Consider the following 16,601-nt stretch of genomic DNA (forward strand, 5'->3'; position numbering starts at 1 on the left):
CTTTTGTTTTAAAGACTATAATCATTATGCCTTTCAAGAGACTCTTTGTCCTGTGACACTTGCTCATTAGATCTTTCTATTTTATTCAAGTTTATATTTTTATTCCTTTTATACATTCCACCCCATTCTTGCGCTTTTCACACATTTTACTTTACACCAATTTTTTCTTACGTATATTACCACGCGAAACATTTTTCTTATCCCTGATGACGCTGTTGCTCGAAATTTAATTATTGTTTATAATTTCAGCAGTCAAAGGCCTCATTTGAACTATCCTTTTCTTTACAACGTTTATAGTTTTGATACAATTGAATTTTCCATGAAACATAAGTAATAACTTGCTCATATTTACCAACAAAGCTTCAAGCCATGTTGTTATTGCTTAAGTAATGATCCCGGTAAGGTGGATAGCAATTTCCTTTGTTATGCGGCAACGGTGCTTTCCCCACATAGGAATGTTCTCATTTTTACACAGAAAATGTAGAAACCTACATGAAGGCCGTTTACGCAATAAAATGCATTTACACTCCACTTTGAAAGGGTGTTTTTTTGTGTTAAAAGATTTTGACCAATCACGAGAGTTGAAAACAATAGCCAAGAAAAGTTTACAATTTTACATGTTCCCACATAGGATTTCTTTGTTATTCAAACTGAGACCAGATTTTGTTATATGGAAGATGGTTGGAAAGTAAGGATGAATATATGTACTGCTTTATGAAGTATTTTTAACTTTTGCTGTTTAAGCCAATCAGAAGTAAGTAAAGACAAAAGAAAAGTTAGCACCTTTTTTGCATCCCAATATGTTCGTTGCCGTTGTTGCTATCGTTCTTATCTGGACCACTTCTTAATAATTAAAAAGTGAAAGCCTACAATGTGCCAAAGTTGTTGTTTTGAAGTTGTGTTGAAGAACCTTTCTGGGGAACTAGCTGGTTCTCACAACAAACAGACGATTACTTTGTTCAATTGACTCCTTTTTATTCTTTAGTCCAATGTCACGCAGTTAGCACAACTTCCATTTTACAATTCTCTGCTAAATCAGTGTAACACCCATTTTTATATCAGCCAGGAAACCAGCTGCTTAGTGCAAACCGAATGCTGACGTACGTCTGATCCGATTGGTTAAACAGTCTCATTAGGGTAATGGGTTCATGATAACCGTCACGAATATAGAGATGTATTTAGTATAGTAGAACAAAGTTCATGACTAGGTGTAGTATGATAAGTTAATGTTTGGTGTAGTTAGTGTAATTAGTGTAGTTGATGTAGTTGGTGTAGTCGGTGTAGTTAGTGTTGTTCGTTTAGTTACTAATTGCTGTAGTTCGTGTAGTTGGTGTAGTTACTGTAGTGAGTGTAGCACGTATAGTTGGTGTAGTTGCTGTAGTTACTGTAGTTGGTGCAGTTGGTGTAGTATGTGTAGTTGCTGTAGTTAGTGTGTACGCTAACTACACTAACTGCACTAACTACCCCAACTACAGCAATTACAGCAATTACGGAAACCGTAGTGGGCTAATTGGACATGGAATGTCTCGATATTTGTGACGGTTATCATGAATCCATTACCCTCATTAGCGTGAAATCTTCGAGATAATTGCTTTGTCGAAATGACTCTTCAACCGAAGTTTTCGCTATTAAGCTTAAGGTGATTCCCAGGTTTTGCACTGCGCATCTCTTACTGCGCATAACAAGATAACCTCCGTAAAAAAGAGCATGTGAAGTAACATCATTAAAATGAAGTTGACCGAAGAGAAACTCTATTGCAATTTTTGCTTGCGGTTGTTTTTTTTCCGAGGTGAGACTCAATGTGGTGGGAATGTGCATAACGTAAGCAGTAAGCGTGCGTGTTGCTGAGTTCGACTTCCTCACGGAGAACCTCGATAGTGGATGTTAGTGCGTATTCACTTTGATTTTCATTTAAACGCTTTCTTTATCACATTGTGTCCTAAATGTGATATCTCGATGTAAATTCTGTAAAAACGGATTTTTTAATACTTTCTTCCCCCTTTCGCATACATTCTATTTTGAAACTCGTCCCAGTCCTCTCTCAAAAATCAAGGAAAATGCATTTGGCGCGCACGTTCTGCAGCTCTACCGCAAAAACGAGTACGGTGACCCCCATTTTTTATTTCATGATTTTAATAAGGACAGTGTTTCCTTTCGGTGAGAAAAAAATTGGCACAAATCTATGTTCAGTTTTTTGACAATTTTACTAAATTTTACGGATTGAGCTATCACGTGTCGAATAGCCCGTGTCCAATTTAATTCTACTTTGGAGCGTAAAGTAAAAACAAGGGCATTAAAGGGCATTTTTCTGTTACGTAAGTGGATAAACAATACATTAAGGTCAAATTCTGTGCCTTACCACATGCATCATTGAAAATATTTTTCCTTTTTGTCTAGTTTTGGGCTGCGCGCGGTTTTTGTTAAAGGGTCCAAAATAGCCGTATTTGTGAGCATTGTGACGTCAAAACGAGCACGGTGACCCCCACTTTTTATTACCTTTTTATCATCTTCTTGACTTGTTACATCAGTGTACCAAGTTTCATCGACAATCTATGTTAGGTTCTTTTACTAGGGAATCACCTTAAGTTAACTGGCCAATATAAAACAAGGAGAACAATATAACGAGGAGTACATGTAATCGGAGCTTAGGAGAGTGCGTTCGATATATTTGTTAGGCACACAGGTAGCAGTTGAGGCGGAAGGGTAGTTGCGATATGGATAAATATGATTATGGCATATTTTGAACGTAAGGGTTGCGTACAGCGAAACCTCTATTTAAACTGTATATCATTATAACAACGTTTTCAAAAGATATCGTATGGCTCGGTATCAAGTGCTTGTAATCGGAGGAGACATTGGCCACAGTGCGTATAGATGGAACATTTTGTTTTACTGGCGCGAGGGCGCAGTTTCTCAAAGGCCGATTAGTTCTTAACCTGGGATTCTTTTTCCTCTTCAAAAACATTTCTTCGGATAATTTTCTCTGTTATATTTAGGAGCATCCAGTCATCAACTTGTTGAAAAAATTAATTACATTGAATTTATTGTTTAAAAAGTTTTCACATCTGAATTTTAACTTCGCACTAACCCTGTCAAAGCCTTCAATGGAACGTGTGTCCGGCTCGCGTCAATAACTTTTCCAGTAATTTGGTCGAGCGTGTTGATTTCAGTGACTAGAGAGTGCCGCTACTCTAACATAGAGATAAAAAGTATAACATAGAGTTAAAGTGTTCGTTTGTCCGGTGCCGAAAATATCACAAGTCATGATCAAATGGCGCCGCCGAGCTTCACATCTCGGTTGATATACTTTGTGGCACAACGGCTGCCGAGCAACACAACTCGGTAGATTTACTTTGTGACAAAACGGCCGCCGAGCTACACAATTCGGTAAATTTACTTTGTGGCACAACGACCTCCGAACTAAACCCGGTTTGATGCATGCACCAGGAGTCGCAGACATTTTCCAAAGACAGTGACGAACCATGCTGAAAAATATGAAGGCTTAATCCAAAGTAAAATTTAACAGCAAACTTCTGAAAGAACTACAAGGCATATATTAGTAAACAGACTTTTCATATCAACAGATATGAAGGTACTAAAATTACAGTTTGAAAATCTAAGATGGTTGTCAGTTTACAGAATTTATTAAGCTTCTTCATCGAAGATGATTGGCTAAAATTTTTCAATAAATTAACCACGAACGTGATCGCAAACTCAAAGGGTAAATTGAAAATGCAGTTCAAAATACAAGGAAGAATTTAGAACAATAGTTTTTTAACTACAAAAACACCTATATAATCACTTATGCTTCAGATGACATTAGTTATGACATCATTACCCTTGGCACGTGTTTTTCACTCGTTTCCGCTTCGTGCTGATTGGCGGAAATCAGACGGCTCAGTTTAAAGTTATCCACTGCCAAGAATTCGGTTAAAAACTCAAAGAAACACGCTTAAAACTGTCAAAAACAAGCAGGGTAGTCATTTCCTGGTAAATATCGAAGGAAGACCAGATTAAGGCCAAAAATGTTAAATTGGACAAATACTAAATATAAACAAGGCTTTGTTATCTGCCAAAGGCTCTAATAAAACATATTTCATGAACAGAAGTGTTACCGCGGAGATGCACAAAATTGGTACATCTCCTTTGCACCGAATTCATGTCAGGAGAAACTTGCTATCGATCATCAATTAACTTAGGAACCAAACCTACTAGTAGTGAAGTAGATTACTCAAACCAATCAACAAGAACGCTTACAACAACTCATCTACAGACATACATCGTAGCAAATGCCACAAGTGGCTAACGTAACACCTCAATCAACTTTCTCCTTCAACAAGACCAAGGAGAATGAATCAACAGAAATCATTTTCTCATTTCGGGAGAGGATGTCGTTTGATCAGTGCTGATGCGTAGGAGTTGAACACCAAGTAAAATAAGTCAAATTATTTTTTTTAATGATATTTTCCTTTACCTATAGATAATTCCCGACTCGATTGAATTTTGTAATAAATCCCAAACACCAAATAAAATTCCTTTGATAATTTAAAGTCAAAAACATGCGCTCTGCGAACATTTTTCATCGCTTCCATTTTTATTGTTTAACATTTGGGTGCCATCCTTTTCTATAGTGGAATCCATTTAAACCTCTAAAATTATGAAAAAAAAATATATCGGCAATATCTGAATAGGCACAATTCACAAAAGATAAACGAATTCGCCTCGTTGGCACTTGCCGGAAGGAACCCCTAGTTATGAAATTATTTTTTGGGCAATAGAAATAAATATCACTTGACAATGACAATGAAATCACAGTAGTTTCAGCTCTAATTAATAACTGTGAAAACCAGATGTTATGTTACTTGCTATTCTGAGACTTTTTTTCATATGAAATGGCATATAACAGCAAGCCTTCACAGGAATTATGAATATCAAGATTACTTAGTGATAAAATAGGCTGAAGACATCTCATTTACGATCGAAGGGTTCGAGTTTTCAATCGACAAACTCTGTATTGTATTGTATTTTTCCTTTATCTCTTATACATTGTTTTTATTTTTCCTCCATGTAAGTTTAAGTATTGTCATTAGAAGTGATGTAACCAATAAATGTTATTTAAACCAAAAAAAAGAGAAAACATTGAGCACGTAACGACGCTGAAAAACTCACAAAAGAGAATTGTCTCCCCGTGGAAATGTCACTAAATATTTCGTGATCTGGATGAATACTTCCAGCAACAAATAAGTTCGAATTTTGCATGGTAAAATTGGAAATAAGAACAAACTTACCTGAAGTCGACGTTGAATTTTACCGGCCGAACATGCACTAGCTATAGACCAATAGATCAATAGACAAATGGACCGTTTATTTAACCAAGCTTGCTTTCTTTATCAGCTTCTGCTATAAATTTACATTATTGTCGTGCATTAAAGTACGGCAAATGCGAGTTTGTACCATGTTTGTTTTGAGTTTGTACTTGGTGACCATGTTTTCGCTTTTGAGTGTTGTTTACTGTTCACCGTAACTTCACGAAAATCGGTAGATTCACGCAATTCGGCTATCCATAAGATTTGTTTTGAGCGATTTTAGCTGCTCGTCATTTCCTATTTCGAGAACTTCCTAACTTAAATCTCACGTTTGCTGTTGGCCGTTAACGCGACTCTTAATCTTTCTAAAAAAACACAAACACATACACACAAAAATAATGGAAGGTATCTCTAAAGTCAAAATTAGACATTTTGTCTTCAAATAACTGACAGCTAGCTTATCTAGTTTGTTTGATTATGCAGTAGCCCCTGGCTTCCACGCAGACGTTCTTCCAGGTTCCTTCCGCGTTGGGAAGGAACGCTTGACGAACTGTAAGTAAGGGTTATAAATCACATAACCACGAGCTGAAGGCCGATAAACGGCTTAGTTTTACATTGGCGAGGATTCCTCAAGGGATGCAAAAATACTTTGACGAAAAATGCCTCTATTGTTCATCTGTCTTTTGTTTTTTAACACTCCATGCTGGCACTGGTGGCATTCACAGGTTTCTTGGCTTTTTAATTATGTTAGTTTTTCAAAGTCGCATTTCAAATTAGTTGTTCGCAGTGAATGCTAGAAACAGCCTAAAGAGCCTAGCAGTTTCGAGCGATTCAGAGCCAGAAGTAGAGCCGTTTATTACTCAAACTAAAGCAGCTTCAGTGGCGGTACAGCAAGAGCTTTCGGGAAACAATTGGAATCTTCATTTGCGGGTCCAGAAATCGAGCAAGCAGTTGACAGTTTCAATTTTCGCACCGAGGATCTTTCGACCGACTGGCATGTTTACAGACAAAGAAGATTCCGGGAGAGGGATCACTACTGTAACAGACAAGGAAATTCAGTCGAGGAATGAAGCAAGAATACCACAAAACACAAAGAGGTCAACTACACGTCTTCATGGAGTAGATGAGTTTGGGATGACTGGTTAAAGAACAGAACACCTTACCATCACAGCGACACTTTCGTGGGACCGTAGAATTTTAAAGACGCTGTTCAATTTCGAACTGTCGTTCTGGCTGTGGAAATCGATGAACCAACAACTAAGAAAATTCGTGAATGTGGCGCAAAAGAAACGCAGCTCAGTTTAATTTTAGTAATTATAGCGCCGTGTTTAGTCTAATAAACATTTGTGAACTTTTTCTTTTGAAAGCTAATTGCTGGTTTTCAGTGCCACGCCATTCAAAATAGATCAAAATAAAAATCAAAACCATTCGACAGATAAAGTCCAGAATCTGAGAAGTGAAAGGAGGTAAATATACAAAAACCCTCGCCAAGATTTGGGTCGAAGGAATAATTCGTATACGAGATATCTGAGGAAATGTTTTATCCAAATTTATAGAGCTTTGTATGGAGACGCCATGCTGGAGCTCATCCGGATGAGCTCCAACATGGCGGACGGAAGCCCACAGAAATATCTGTTACCGAGTTTTGCTACAAATGCGTGAATTTACTCCTAGAGGAACTCATTAACATTAAAGTAACACTTTTTCTAATACTTGAACCGTTTAGATAGCAAAATTCCTCGCAAAAATTCACTTTTTTAACCTAAATGACAGCTCTCTTGGCCGTCATGTAAATGCTTCGTCACGCAAAAGCTTAGAAATCCAGGCGTACTCTATTACAAAACCAAGAACCTTTTTGAAACGAAAATTTGTTTGAAAATTAGTTTTCAGCTGCTCTAATACACCATGAAAGTAAAATCTCAGTAGGATCGATAATTTTGTAGTTTGAATTTTAGTGACGTCATGAGAAAACCAACACAACTGTAAGTCACTTATCCCCCTCGCATAGTAATACATAATCCCCTCGCATTTTAAATTAGCTGTTCATTAGCCCCACTCCTCCCTTCAAACAATCAAAGCCGCATCCAGCTTTTCAGACAGTTGATTCGGGGGTTATGTAATATATCCCCCCCCCCCCCCCAAAAGAACAGAGGAATCCGAGCTTTTGTAAAAATAAGAACGTCTGCGTGGGAACAGGCCGAGTGCAGCTGGAGCGGGTTATTTTCTACAGTTATTCTATTCGCGTAAAAGCCGCCGCATGACGATTCAATCGCGTCTATGGAACAAATCTCAACGCACATCGGCTGGAAATCTACTCTGACCGCTAAGTATTATACTCAAACAGACAAGTTCCTTAGTCTCACCAAAGTGGCTGACAAGCTTGCCCAAAGACCTCAGCCGTCGACAAGGACACGGCTCCCAAGGTCACAATCATTGCGGAAACCTTCCGTCTCTATGACAAGATTTGGCTACACTAAAACTTAATAAAGTTTTCTGGCAATTATTCTCCGTCTCTTGGATGAGTCTGTAGCACCCCTTGTCTCGGGGAAAATTATTTCACCCATAACTTATCCATCAAGAGGCACAGGGTGGCTTTTATGCGAATGTGAATTAGTTGCGATTCATTATCAATTATTATTTAATAGTATCAAAGAACTCAGTTTCGAATTACCAAAATTGATACTATGGCTCCGAGCAAGCAAACAAAAGTAACGAATTCATGTTCGCATAAAAGGCACCCTATGCCTCTTGATGGATAAGTTACGGGTGAAAAATTTTGCAAAAGGTGCAGGTGAGCTTACACAGGAAATTTGCCAGAGCCGCCGAAGGGAAGGAGGGTGGGAAAACTTGTTTTCCCCTTGTGGAGTAGACTTGCGAGAAGAGAGCGAATTCGTTTGCAAGGGTGTATAAAAGGCCTAGAGAATTTCCCTGGGGACCAAATAGGGCCAGTAGAGTGTTTTCACTCAAGTGGCCAGCCTCTATGCAAATTTATTGGGACAAAAGAAAGCGTTTGCATAAGAAAAGAGTTCAACTCCCAAAGGAATTGGTTTGGGACACCAACATGGCCACCGTTTCATTGTTTTGGGACACCAATATGGCCGCTGTGACTTCATGTGAAAAGTGGCTTAGAGGGAGCACGCAGTCATCTAGTTGATTAAATCGTCATGCGACGGCTTTTACGCGAATGACAAAAGAAATCGAATCGGGATTCAATGATTAATAATTCATTTCTAATGTTTTATTCCCCTCAGCCTCCACCTGCAAGCCAAGTATGAATTTTGATAATTCAAACAAAGCTGATCTTATAACCCAATATTATAACCCACGTTCAATATATTAAAATTCTAACATGAATCCGAGGCCTTCTGGTCAACACTTTTCTATATGCTGTTTGCTTTTGTTTAGACTGCGAGCAGTCTCTCTTTGTGTTCAGATTTCGTAAGGGGAATGCACGCTTGCGAGAGCGTTGAGCGGTGACACGCGTGGTCATTTGCGTGTCTCGGACGTTTTGCTCGACGGACCAAGAAAAAAGAGAGACTGCTCATAGTCTAGCTTTTGTTTTTGCTCAAGTCTCTTCTGGGAATTGCGAGGCAATGGAGTCCTGAAAAATTTTCAATTTTGGCCGTAATGCTTCGGACTCATGTTAGAATTTTGATTTATCGAACGTGGGCTACTGTGAAAAGAAAAACTTATTTTTAATTAAATTTAAAAAAGTAAGTATTTTAAAATAATAAATAAAACTAAACTAAAAGCTTTTTAGACTCTGGAAACAATAAGAAAGTTGTAAGTTTTTTCAGTCATTAAATTGACCAGAATACACACCCAGTTTTAGCTTGTCGGTTGTTTTTTCGTATATTTAAATAAAAACGTTCTCTAGGATATATGAAAAAAAGCAAAACAGTTCTTCAACAGCAAAACAAAACATAGAAGCTCAAGAGGTCTACCCGTGCAAACGGTCGACGCAACGTTGTTAGCCAACAACTCCCAACATTGTTGGATGTTACATGTTGCGTCTATTTGCACGGCACCCTGTTGCATTTTGTGGCATGTTGTTGCTTGATGTTGGAGTTGTTGCGAAAAGTTTGTCGAGGTGCAAACGGACACAACATGCCTCCCAGCATTGTTTGCCCAACAATGTTGGGAGTTGTTGCATCCGTTTGCACGTGGCTACAAAACAAAAGCTTTGATTAAGCTATCCCAACTCTTAAAGGCTGTTTTTTTTTTTTTAATGAAAGCTCGCGGAAGTTGTTACAGCAGGTAAAGCCGATCTCTTTATAACCTGAATTTGCCGAGGAGCAGACATACGAAGACGGGAACTTAACATTGACGAGGAAAATTAGTCTGGGTTCTCCGAGGATGGGTCGTCGCGTAACGCTCCTCCCCACTAACGGCCGCTAGTGGGGAGGAGAGTTGTGTGACGACCCTAATAGAGACTACCGGTAGTCTTGGAAGGTGTGTTATCTGCCTCGGACCTGACGGCCTCGGTGGCATTAAACCCTCTCCCCGAGGTGCATAATTCTTCAGATACCGGACATCTTGCTAATGTGGACAACTGCTAACTCCCCGGCGAAAATTACAGACATTTGACTTAGACAAACTCCAGCTCATACGGACTTATTGACACACCTCTCGGTTCCGACGGCATAATTGTATTGTCTGTTCTTATTCTCGTTATAACGGGCATCAATCAGCATCTTTCAATATTTTGGCAGAATTATATCAAATTATCATTTATCTCTTCCTCTTTTTTTCTTCGTCTTTGTCAGTTTAGTTAACATTCCGATTCGGGTTTATCATAATCCTTCTAAGAAACTACCGTACTTGCAAAAAAACAATCATGATGTACGTAATGTACATAAACTGGATTTTCTTATACCGAACTGTAGTGGATTTTGTGTTCTAAAAATTGTTCAGTGACTGTTATGGTGAACGAAAGGGAGATGCAAGTTCTATTCTGTTACTATTAGAATGCTGGCGAAATTTTTGATGAATTCTTACTCGGATTACTCGTGTTTACTTTTGGAAGACCTCCTTGACCTTCTTTTATTTTATTCTGTTTTTTTAAACTATTATGGTAACAAAATAAGCTTGACCGATTTTCAGGTAGGTTTTTCGAACCGAGTGAATTAGTTAACGCTATTAGATTAAGAACCTGTTCCAGCTCGCTTCATTAGTTCCAGAAATTTCTCGTCGACTGTGTATACCTTCGATTCTCAAACTGTAATCGGCGGACATGTTATACCAAATTCGCTGGCAAGCGCATCGGCAGTTTCTAAACTGCTCCATTCTAGCTTACGGCCTTGTTTTATCTCAAGTCCGACTTGGTTATAATGTCGCTCTAGAACTTGCAAACAGGTATTGGTAAGGTCACCTTTACATGGGTGCTTATCAAGACCTCCCTGAAGATCGTGGACGAAAAAGGGTAAATTATCGCTTGCCGAAACGGAATGAATAGAACATATATCCAAATTATTTCCTGCTGCTTTGTGTGATAAGCAATAACTGGTAAAGACATTTTCGTTGAGAGCCAACCCAGCGTTACCATGATAACCTGTTTGAGGCTCGGAAAGAACAGTTTCTATATCTTCGGGCCTAATGGTGTGGCCACTTGGAAATCTTTTATTATATTCTGTTAGGTCAGCGCACATTTCAAAATTCCAGTCGTAGCGATCTCTTTCAAAGTACCATGCATAAGAGAGGATGATGCTGACTGGAGAGATAAAAGTCGTGTAAAACTTTCTGAAGGCCTCCTCAAAGTTATTTGTATTTAAATGTTTTAGGATATGCTCTCTGCAGTGAGTGACCGTGTCTCGGTACATATATACCGGAAAATACGTCATAAAATCAGCGACAAATGGTAATCCTAGCGCCTGTTTAGTAGTATCTGCCCATTTATATACCCAGCTCCTGTAGAAGGTGCAGGCGGAGCCTAAGGCACGTACCTTTGTCCCATTAAAAATTGTGGACTTAGTTACTGGGGTAAAAAAAGCTGAGTCACTGTCCATCCAAGCAATAACGGTGTCATTTGAAAGTAGGTCGATGAAAAAACTGCTCCAAAGCTGTCTGTTATAACCGGGTGTCTTAGGCGAGCCTTGAAACTCCAGAGTTCCTTTGTCCTTTGGAAGGGCCTCATAAAAGAATTCAAGTCTACGATCAGGAAAGTATTTTTGGGCAAGTGTTTTTAATTTTTCGGCAAATTCATGATCCTTTTGTGATTCTTCATCAAGTCCTACGACTAAATTTCCAAAGGAAGGAGGCCAGAAGAGAACGGAAGTCCTGAAAACGTTACACAAATAACGTTGCCTGTGATCTGGTCGTTTGCCAGACATCCTCACGAACACACTTATTGAGGTATCTGGGGTGTGCTTTGTTGTTCCTAAGATCTCTTTGTTTGTCACAGGTCTTGTGGTGCTGTGGTTGCTAGCTGAGACTTGGGAGGTTTCGTAGAACCAAGGTAGCGAAGTTCCCCTTCCCGAGTTCACATGTGATATGAGTATCACCATGGCGGAGAGGGCTAAAATAAGGCAGATGAGAACACCTGTTCTAATACTTCGTAAAACCATTGTCTAGTCAGTTGTATAGCTTTCTTCAATGGACTACTGCTACAAAAGAGAAGAGGAAAATGTTAATTAAATTTAATTTTTGGCATCTCATAAATGGTGCCATGTAGTGTAATGCAAGACAGTCTTGACAGTCTAGATTACCACCGCGGTCAAACGTCTAAATGGTTATTTTTGTTTTTTATTGCTGGGATTTCATTTACCAGTTAGAGCCGTAAAAAGGGGCAAAGATGTATAAATCAGTTAGTCAACATAACTATCTTTCCATTTTTCTAAAAATTTTGAGCTTTTTTCGCTGAAAACGCTTCTCGCTAAAAGAGAATCATGTTTGAAAATGGCGCCGATAATAACGTCAGCATCGGTTTTCAATCACTTAGAACTTTTTTAGTAAACTTTTAAAAAGTTTAGTAAACTAACAGGATGTTGGTAATACCCTAAACTTTCGATAGTGAAAGTAGCAACCTTAACTTTGAAGTATTTCGCTTAATTTTTGCAAATTTCACTCGTTTGACCGCTGTAAAGTCTAGATTCCACGCTGTGGGTTACAGATTCTAGGGACTAGATTCCGTATTTCTTACCAGTAGATCTTGCAGGGGCACCCAACGTCAACCCTACGAGTTTTAGCGAGAATGTCGTGGTGGCGGGAACAAGTTATGAAATGTGAGAAGTTTTATCATTTTGCTTTCGGGGGCTTTCTTGTTTTAGAACACGCGCAAAAACTTTAAGTTAAATCTCGTACTCGTACCCGTTGTCGTCCTCAAATCTAAAGCCCTCCGCTAATGCTATGTTGAGAGATGCGGCTAAAAAGTAAACCATGCTATTTAAGAAGGGCTGGGTAAGTAACTTGTTCCGTTTTTTAGCCTTTCTAAAATCGTTGTTTGCAGATCAATAGCCGGTTTTGTTTACGGCTCTTGTTCCGAATGCCTTTTTCTATGGGTTTACCGGTATAATAAACCATAGGTTTTAGACCAATCAGATCACCCGTACTATCTCAGTTATTTTATAAAATGTGATAATCAATGCCATGTAAAGTACGTTAAAATTAGCCGGTGTCGGCAGTTAGCCCCTGATGGTTTAAAGCATACGGATGAAGATTATACATCAAATGATGCCTGTTCGGACTACATACTACACCCTGTTTTCTTCCGTTTCTTTCTTATCTTATGACTCCTATCATGTATTTTAAGCAAAAATGACAACCTGATTTTGGGATATCCATTCTAGTCATAACCATTAAAAGCTACATGGCGCCTCTCCTGTAACGATTCCAGGAGGGGTGCCTCTCCTTTAACGGATCCCAGAAGACTTTAAATCGGCCCAGTTCCTTCTCGCATTTAAAGTGGCGAATTGCAACACTTTGTTAGACGTAAAATACAGACACGCCAAGCCATCAATAATAAGGACCTTACGATCTGAAACCACAATGAACAACCGACCTTCCGCTCTTTCAACATTTTTTGGGATTATTTCAACTGTTCCGTATAACCCCATACATTTATGATGCATACATGTTTCGATTCTATTCATATTAAACTCTTTGTGAGAAAAAGTATGAAATTGCTGCATGCATAATAAATGTATGGAGTTATACGGAAATTTTACCCAAACCTATGGAAGAAAAGACGCTTTGTAACAGAATATGTGTTTTGCCAAAACGGGGGAGTCAGACGTTGAACTTAGGACGCTTCGAACCAATCAACAGAATTCACACCAAAAAACAATTTTAAAGGGGCTAAATACACATTATCAAACAAATTTTGAATTTTTATTTGTTAGTGAAGTTCGTCGCATAGGAAGCTCGACGCTTATCCCGGAGACGATCCTAAGACATAAGCAGACGGATAGAACGTGTTGAACGATCCAAACTCGATCAGACGAACTTAACTGAGCCAGACGTCGAAGTTATCATGAACCTAACTCACTAAGTTTGGTTCGTCTCATGAAAAGTTCGACGTTTAGCCTAAGCCTAAGTTAACGGATAAAAATGTTTTCCGATCCTTTCTTAACTGTTCCAAGAGGGGGAATCTTTAGAAAGAATTTTATTAAGCAGAAATCGAAAATGTAACATTGAGTTAGCCTAACCTCAAGGACAGCAAATAGCCGTGAGAGTGGACATCGCTGCTCACAGATCTAATCGAAATTAGACCGTAATTATCGGACCACTGAACAAAAACGCACTAAGACGAAAGCAGAAAGACTATTTTATATTACAAAACCGTCGAGAGCGAAAAATATACTTGGATGGCCAAGATTCAAGGCGATAAATTCGCTAAGTAGATTGTCCCGCGAAACTTGAAAAAGTTGGGCCAATCTTTTCAAGTTGACTCGTTGTTGCCAAGCATGCGCAGTTTCGTGACATAGCCCCTTTAAAGCCTCGGCCAAATGCCTGCTGTGAATTTCTGAACCGGCCTAAGCCTTTAATAACGTGCATATTTAAACTCGTGACTGACAACCTTGTTCCCAGGTCTTCTCGGAGTAAATAAATTAATCCCCTCGCATTTTAATTAGGTGTTCATTAGCCCTGCTCTTCCCTTCAAACAATCAAAGCTGCACCCAGCTTTTTAGACAGTTGATTCGAGGGTTATGTAATATATTCCCCCCGAAAAGAACAAACGAATCCCAGCTTATGTAAAAATAAGGCTTAAAATATTCTGGTACAAGGGTTTCGTCCACTGAAAATGAAAATTACTCAATTTCCTGATGGATTCCATCTTTAAATAATCTTAGTGGTAAAAGACGTCATCGAGCAAACTGATGACGTATTATATTCAACATGATAACGAAGGGTTCTGTGTAATTTCGAATCGACAACCTTTTAATGAAAGAGCAGAGGGAGCCCAAACGCAAACAGTTGATATCTATAAGCTTCAAAGGTTATATATACTGATACTATTTTAATGAAAAATAAAGTTGATTTCATTTTTTTTAGTTTCTTCCTATTACAACAAACTTCCCCCTCGCGGGAGGATTCTTTAATTGTGATTTCTAAACAACAGAAAATAACAGGTACCGATAGACCCGAAAAGAGGAACAGCCTCCACTGCAAACTTGGTCTGGGTTTGGCTTGAGTATTAACCATTCAGGGATATGCTTGGGAATTTAATTGAAGATTTTGATCGTAGATCATATCATGATGGGAGCGTCTTTCCATAAATCGTTGAAATTTTCACCAGTTCTCAGTCTGACAATGGCCGTTTTCACACAAGAGATAGATTAGGGAGGTTAAGCAAATACAACGACGACGTCGACAACTTCAAAAAACAATAGGTGTAATGATCAAAAGAACAGCTCTGCACGTATATCACGCTTTTTAGTACATTTCTTTGACGTCCACTGCACGACTACGACCTGAAACCTCATGATTTGACGTTTTATGGAGGACGTGGACAGACGACGACGAATTTTCCTTCCTCTTTTTGAAATTGAATAAAATTCTTAAGAATTCAACTCCAGGAAAAGTCGCCTGCATTTGACATATTGAGCGGGTCGAAATAGACGCAATTAAGTTTGAAAGAATGCAAATTCATTTTTTTTTTTGGCGGCGTTTTCACTGCCGTCCGTCGTCGTCGTTGCTTAAGTTCCCCATTGATTTAGCAACAGGACGGGAACGTCAGTTGACGACGGGAAAGCGCGTGGAAAGGACTAAACACGACTTCCGGTGCTCAGTTTGCCGCTCTGCCATTGGTCAAGCCAGTTGTTTGATTTGCGCGCGCCGCCGTCAACTGACGTTCCCGTTCTGCTGCTAAATCAGCCTTATCGGTTTCTGGACGGGTTATCCGTTGGCCGGATGTTTCCCGTCACACGGATAATAAGTCTGCCTTAAAGGCCCATGTTCACCCTAGATGCATTGCGCGCCCTGTACTCGCGAAAAAACATTTCGCGTAGTTGAAAATCGCTGCCTTTAGTGTGTAAAGTCAATCTTTGTTAATCTTCTACAGTTCGCTAAATCTGGTTTAAAAGAAAGTCTCAACAAGTTCTTTTGGTATTTTTCTTTACATCTTTTTGGATATTTTGGAATGGTATCGAGCCTTTTTGTTTCTGTGAGTGTTTGTTTCACTGCAGCACTTTCGATGGCGGCTCCATCGAAACGAACGGTTGGAAGCATGGTTGGAAGACCGCGTCGACGGGGGTCGCCGAAGTACATTCGTCTCCGTGAATCCGCCTTTTTAATCCCTGGAGAGATGGGAAAGAAACTCTTGGCTGTAAATTCTACAGACAGCGTGTTTGCCGAGTTCCTTCTACGTCGAATGTTCAATTGTAAACAAAGGTCCCGTTGAAATCAGTTGAAAGCAAAACAAGCGAGTCAATGTAACATGAACAATGCTTTATTTAATTTAACCTATGAAGCGAGTGATATCCTTAACGTAAACTTATCGTCTGGCGTATCACGATTAAAGCCGGCTCTAAAGTAGCGAGAACTCTTTATTAGCAAACCAATCCTTAGCAAAACCTAAAGAAAGTGTAATACAGCGATTACAGACTGTATGCAGTGCTGATTCGGCGCCTTGCAAACACAACTTCTCGCTTATTCTTTCGAGAACACATACCTAAAAGCTTCCTAAGAATTAACACAAAATAATAGATTGAGGAATCAAAACATTTCACGGTCGAATCGGGCTTCAGGAAAACCTCACCTGGTGCTTAGACGTTTCGTAATTTATGACCTTCAGTGTGTTCATCGGACTCAACAAGGCATCCACATGCATTCACTACCAGTTTAAATTTTGAGGTGCTT

At 39.2% G+C, this 16,601-nt stretch overlaps 1 protein-coding gene across 1 annotated transcript; it reads right to left on the reverse strand.

The window, feature by feature from the left end:
* Window positions 1–10,062: 10,062 nt before the first annotated feature.
* Window positions 10,063–11,689, reverse strand: LOC140929743 (uncharacterized). Its single transcript, XM_073379457.1, has one exon. It carries the CDS (start codon window positions 11,633–11,635, stop codon window positions 10,520–10,522), a length of 1,116 nt encoding a protein of 371 aa, XP_073235558.1. The 5' UTR covers window positions 11,636–11,689; the 3' UTR covers window positions 10,063–10,519.
* Between the last annotated feature and the right edge of the window lie 4,912 nt (window positions 11,690–16,601).

This window comes from Porites lutea, chromosome 3 (genome assembly GCF_958299795.1).
Source record: "Porites lutea chromosome 3, jaPorLute2.1, whole genome shotgun sequence".
In the NCBI taxonomy this organism is placed as follows: domain Eukaryota; kingdom Metazoa; phylum Cnidaria; class Anthozoa; order Scleractinia; family Poritidae; genus Porites; species Porites lutea.

Coding starts and splice junctions, on each gene's coding strand:
- LOC140929743 (XM_073379457.1), bottom strand. CDS start 11,635: ATGTCTGGCAAACGACCAGATCACAGGCAACGTTATTTGTGTAACGTT.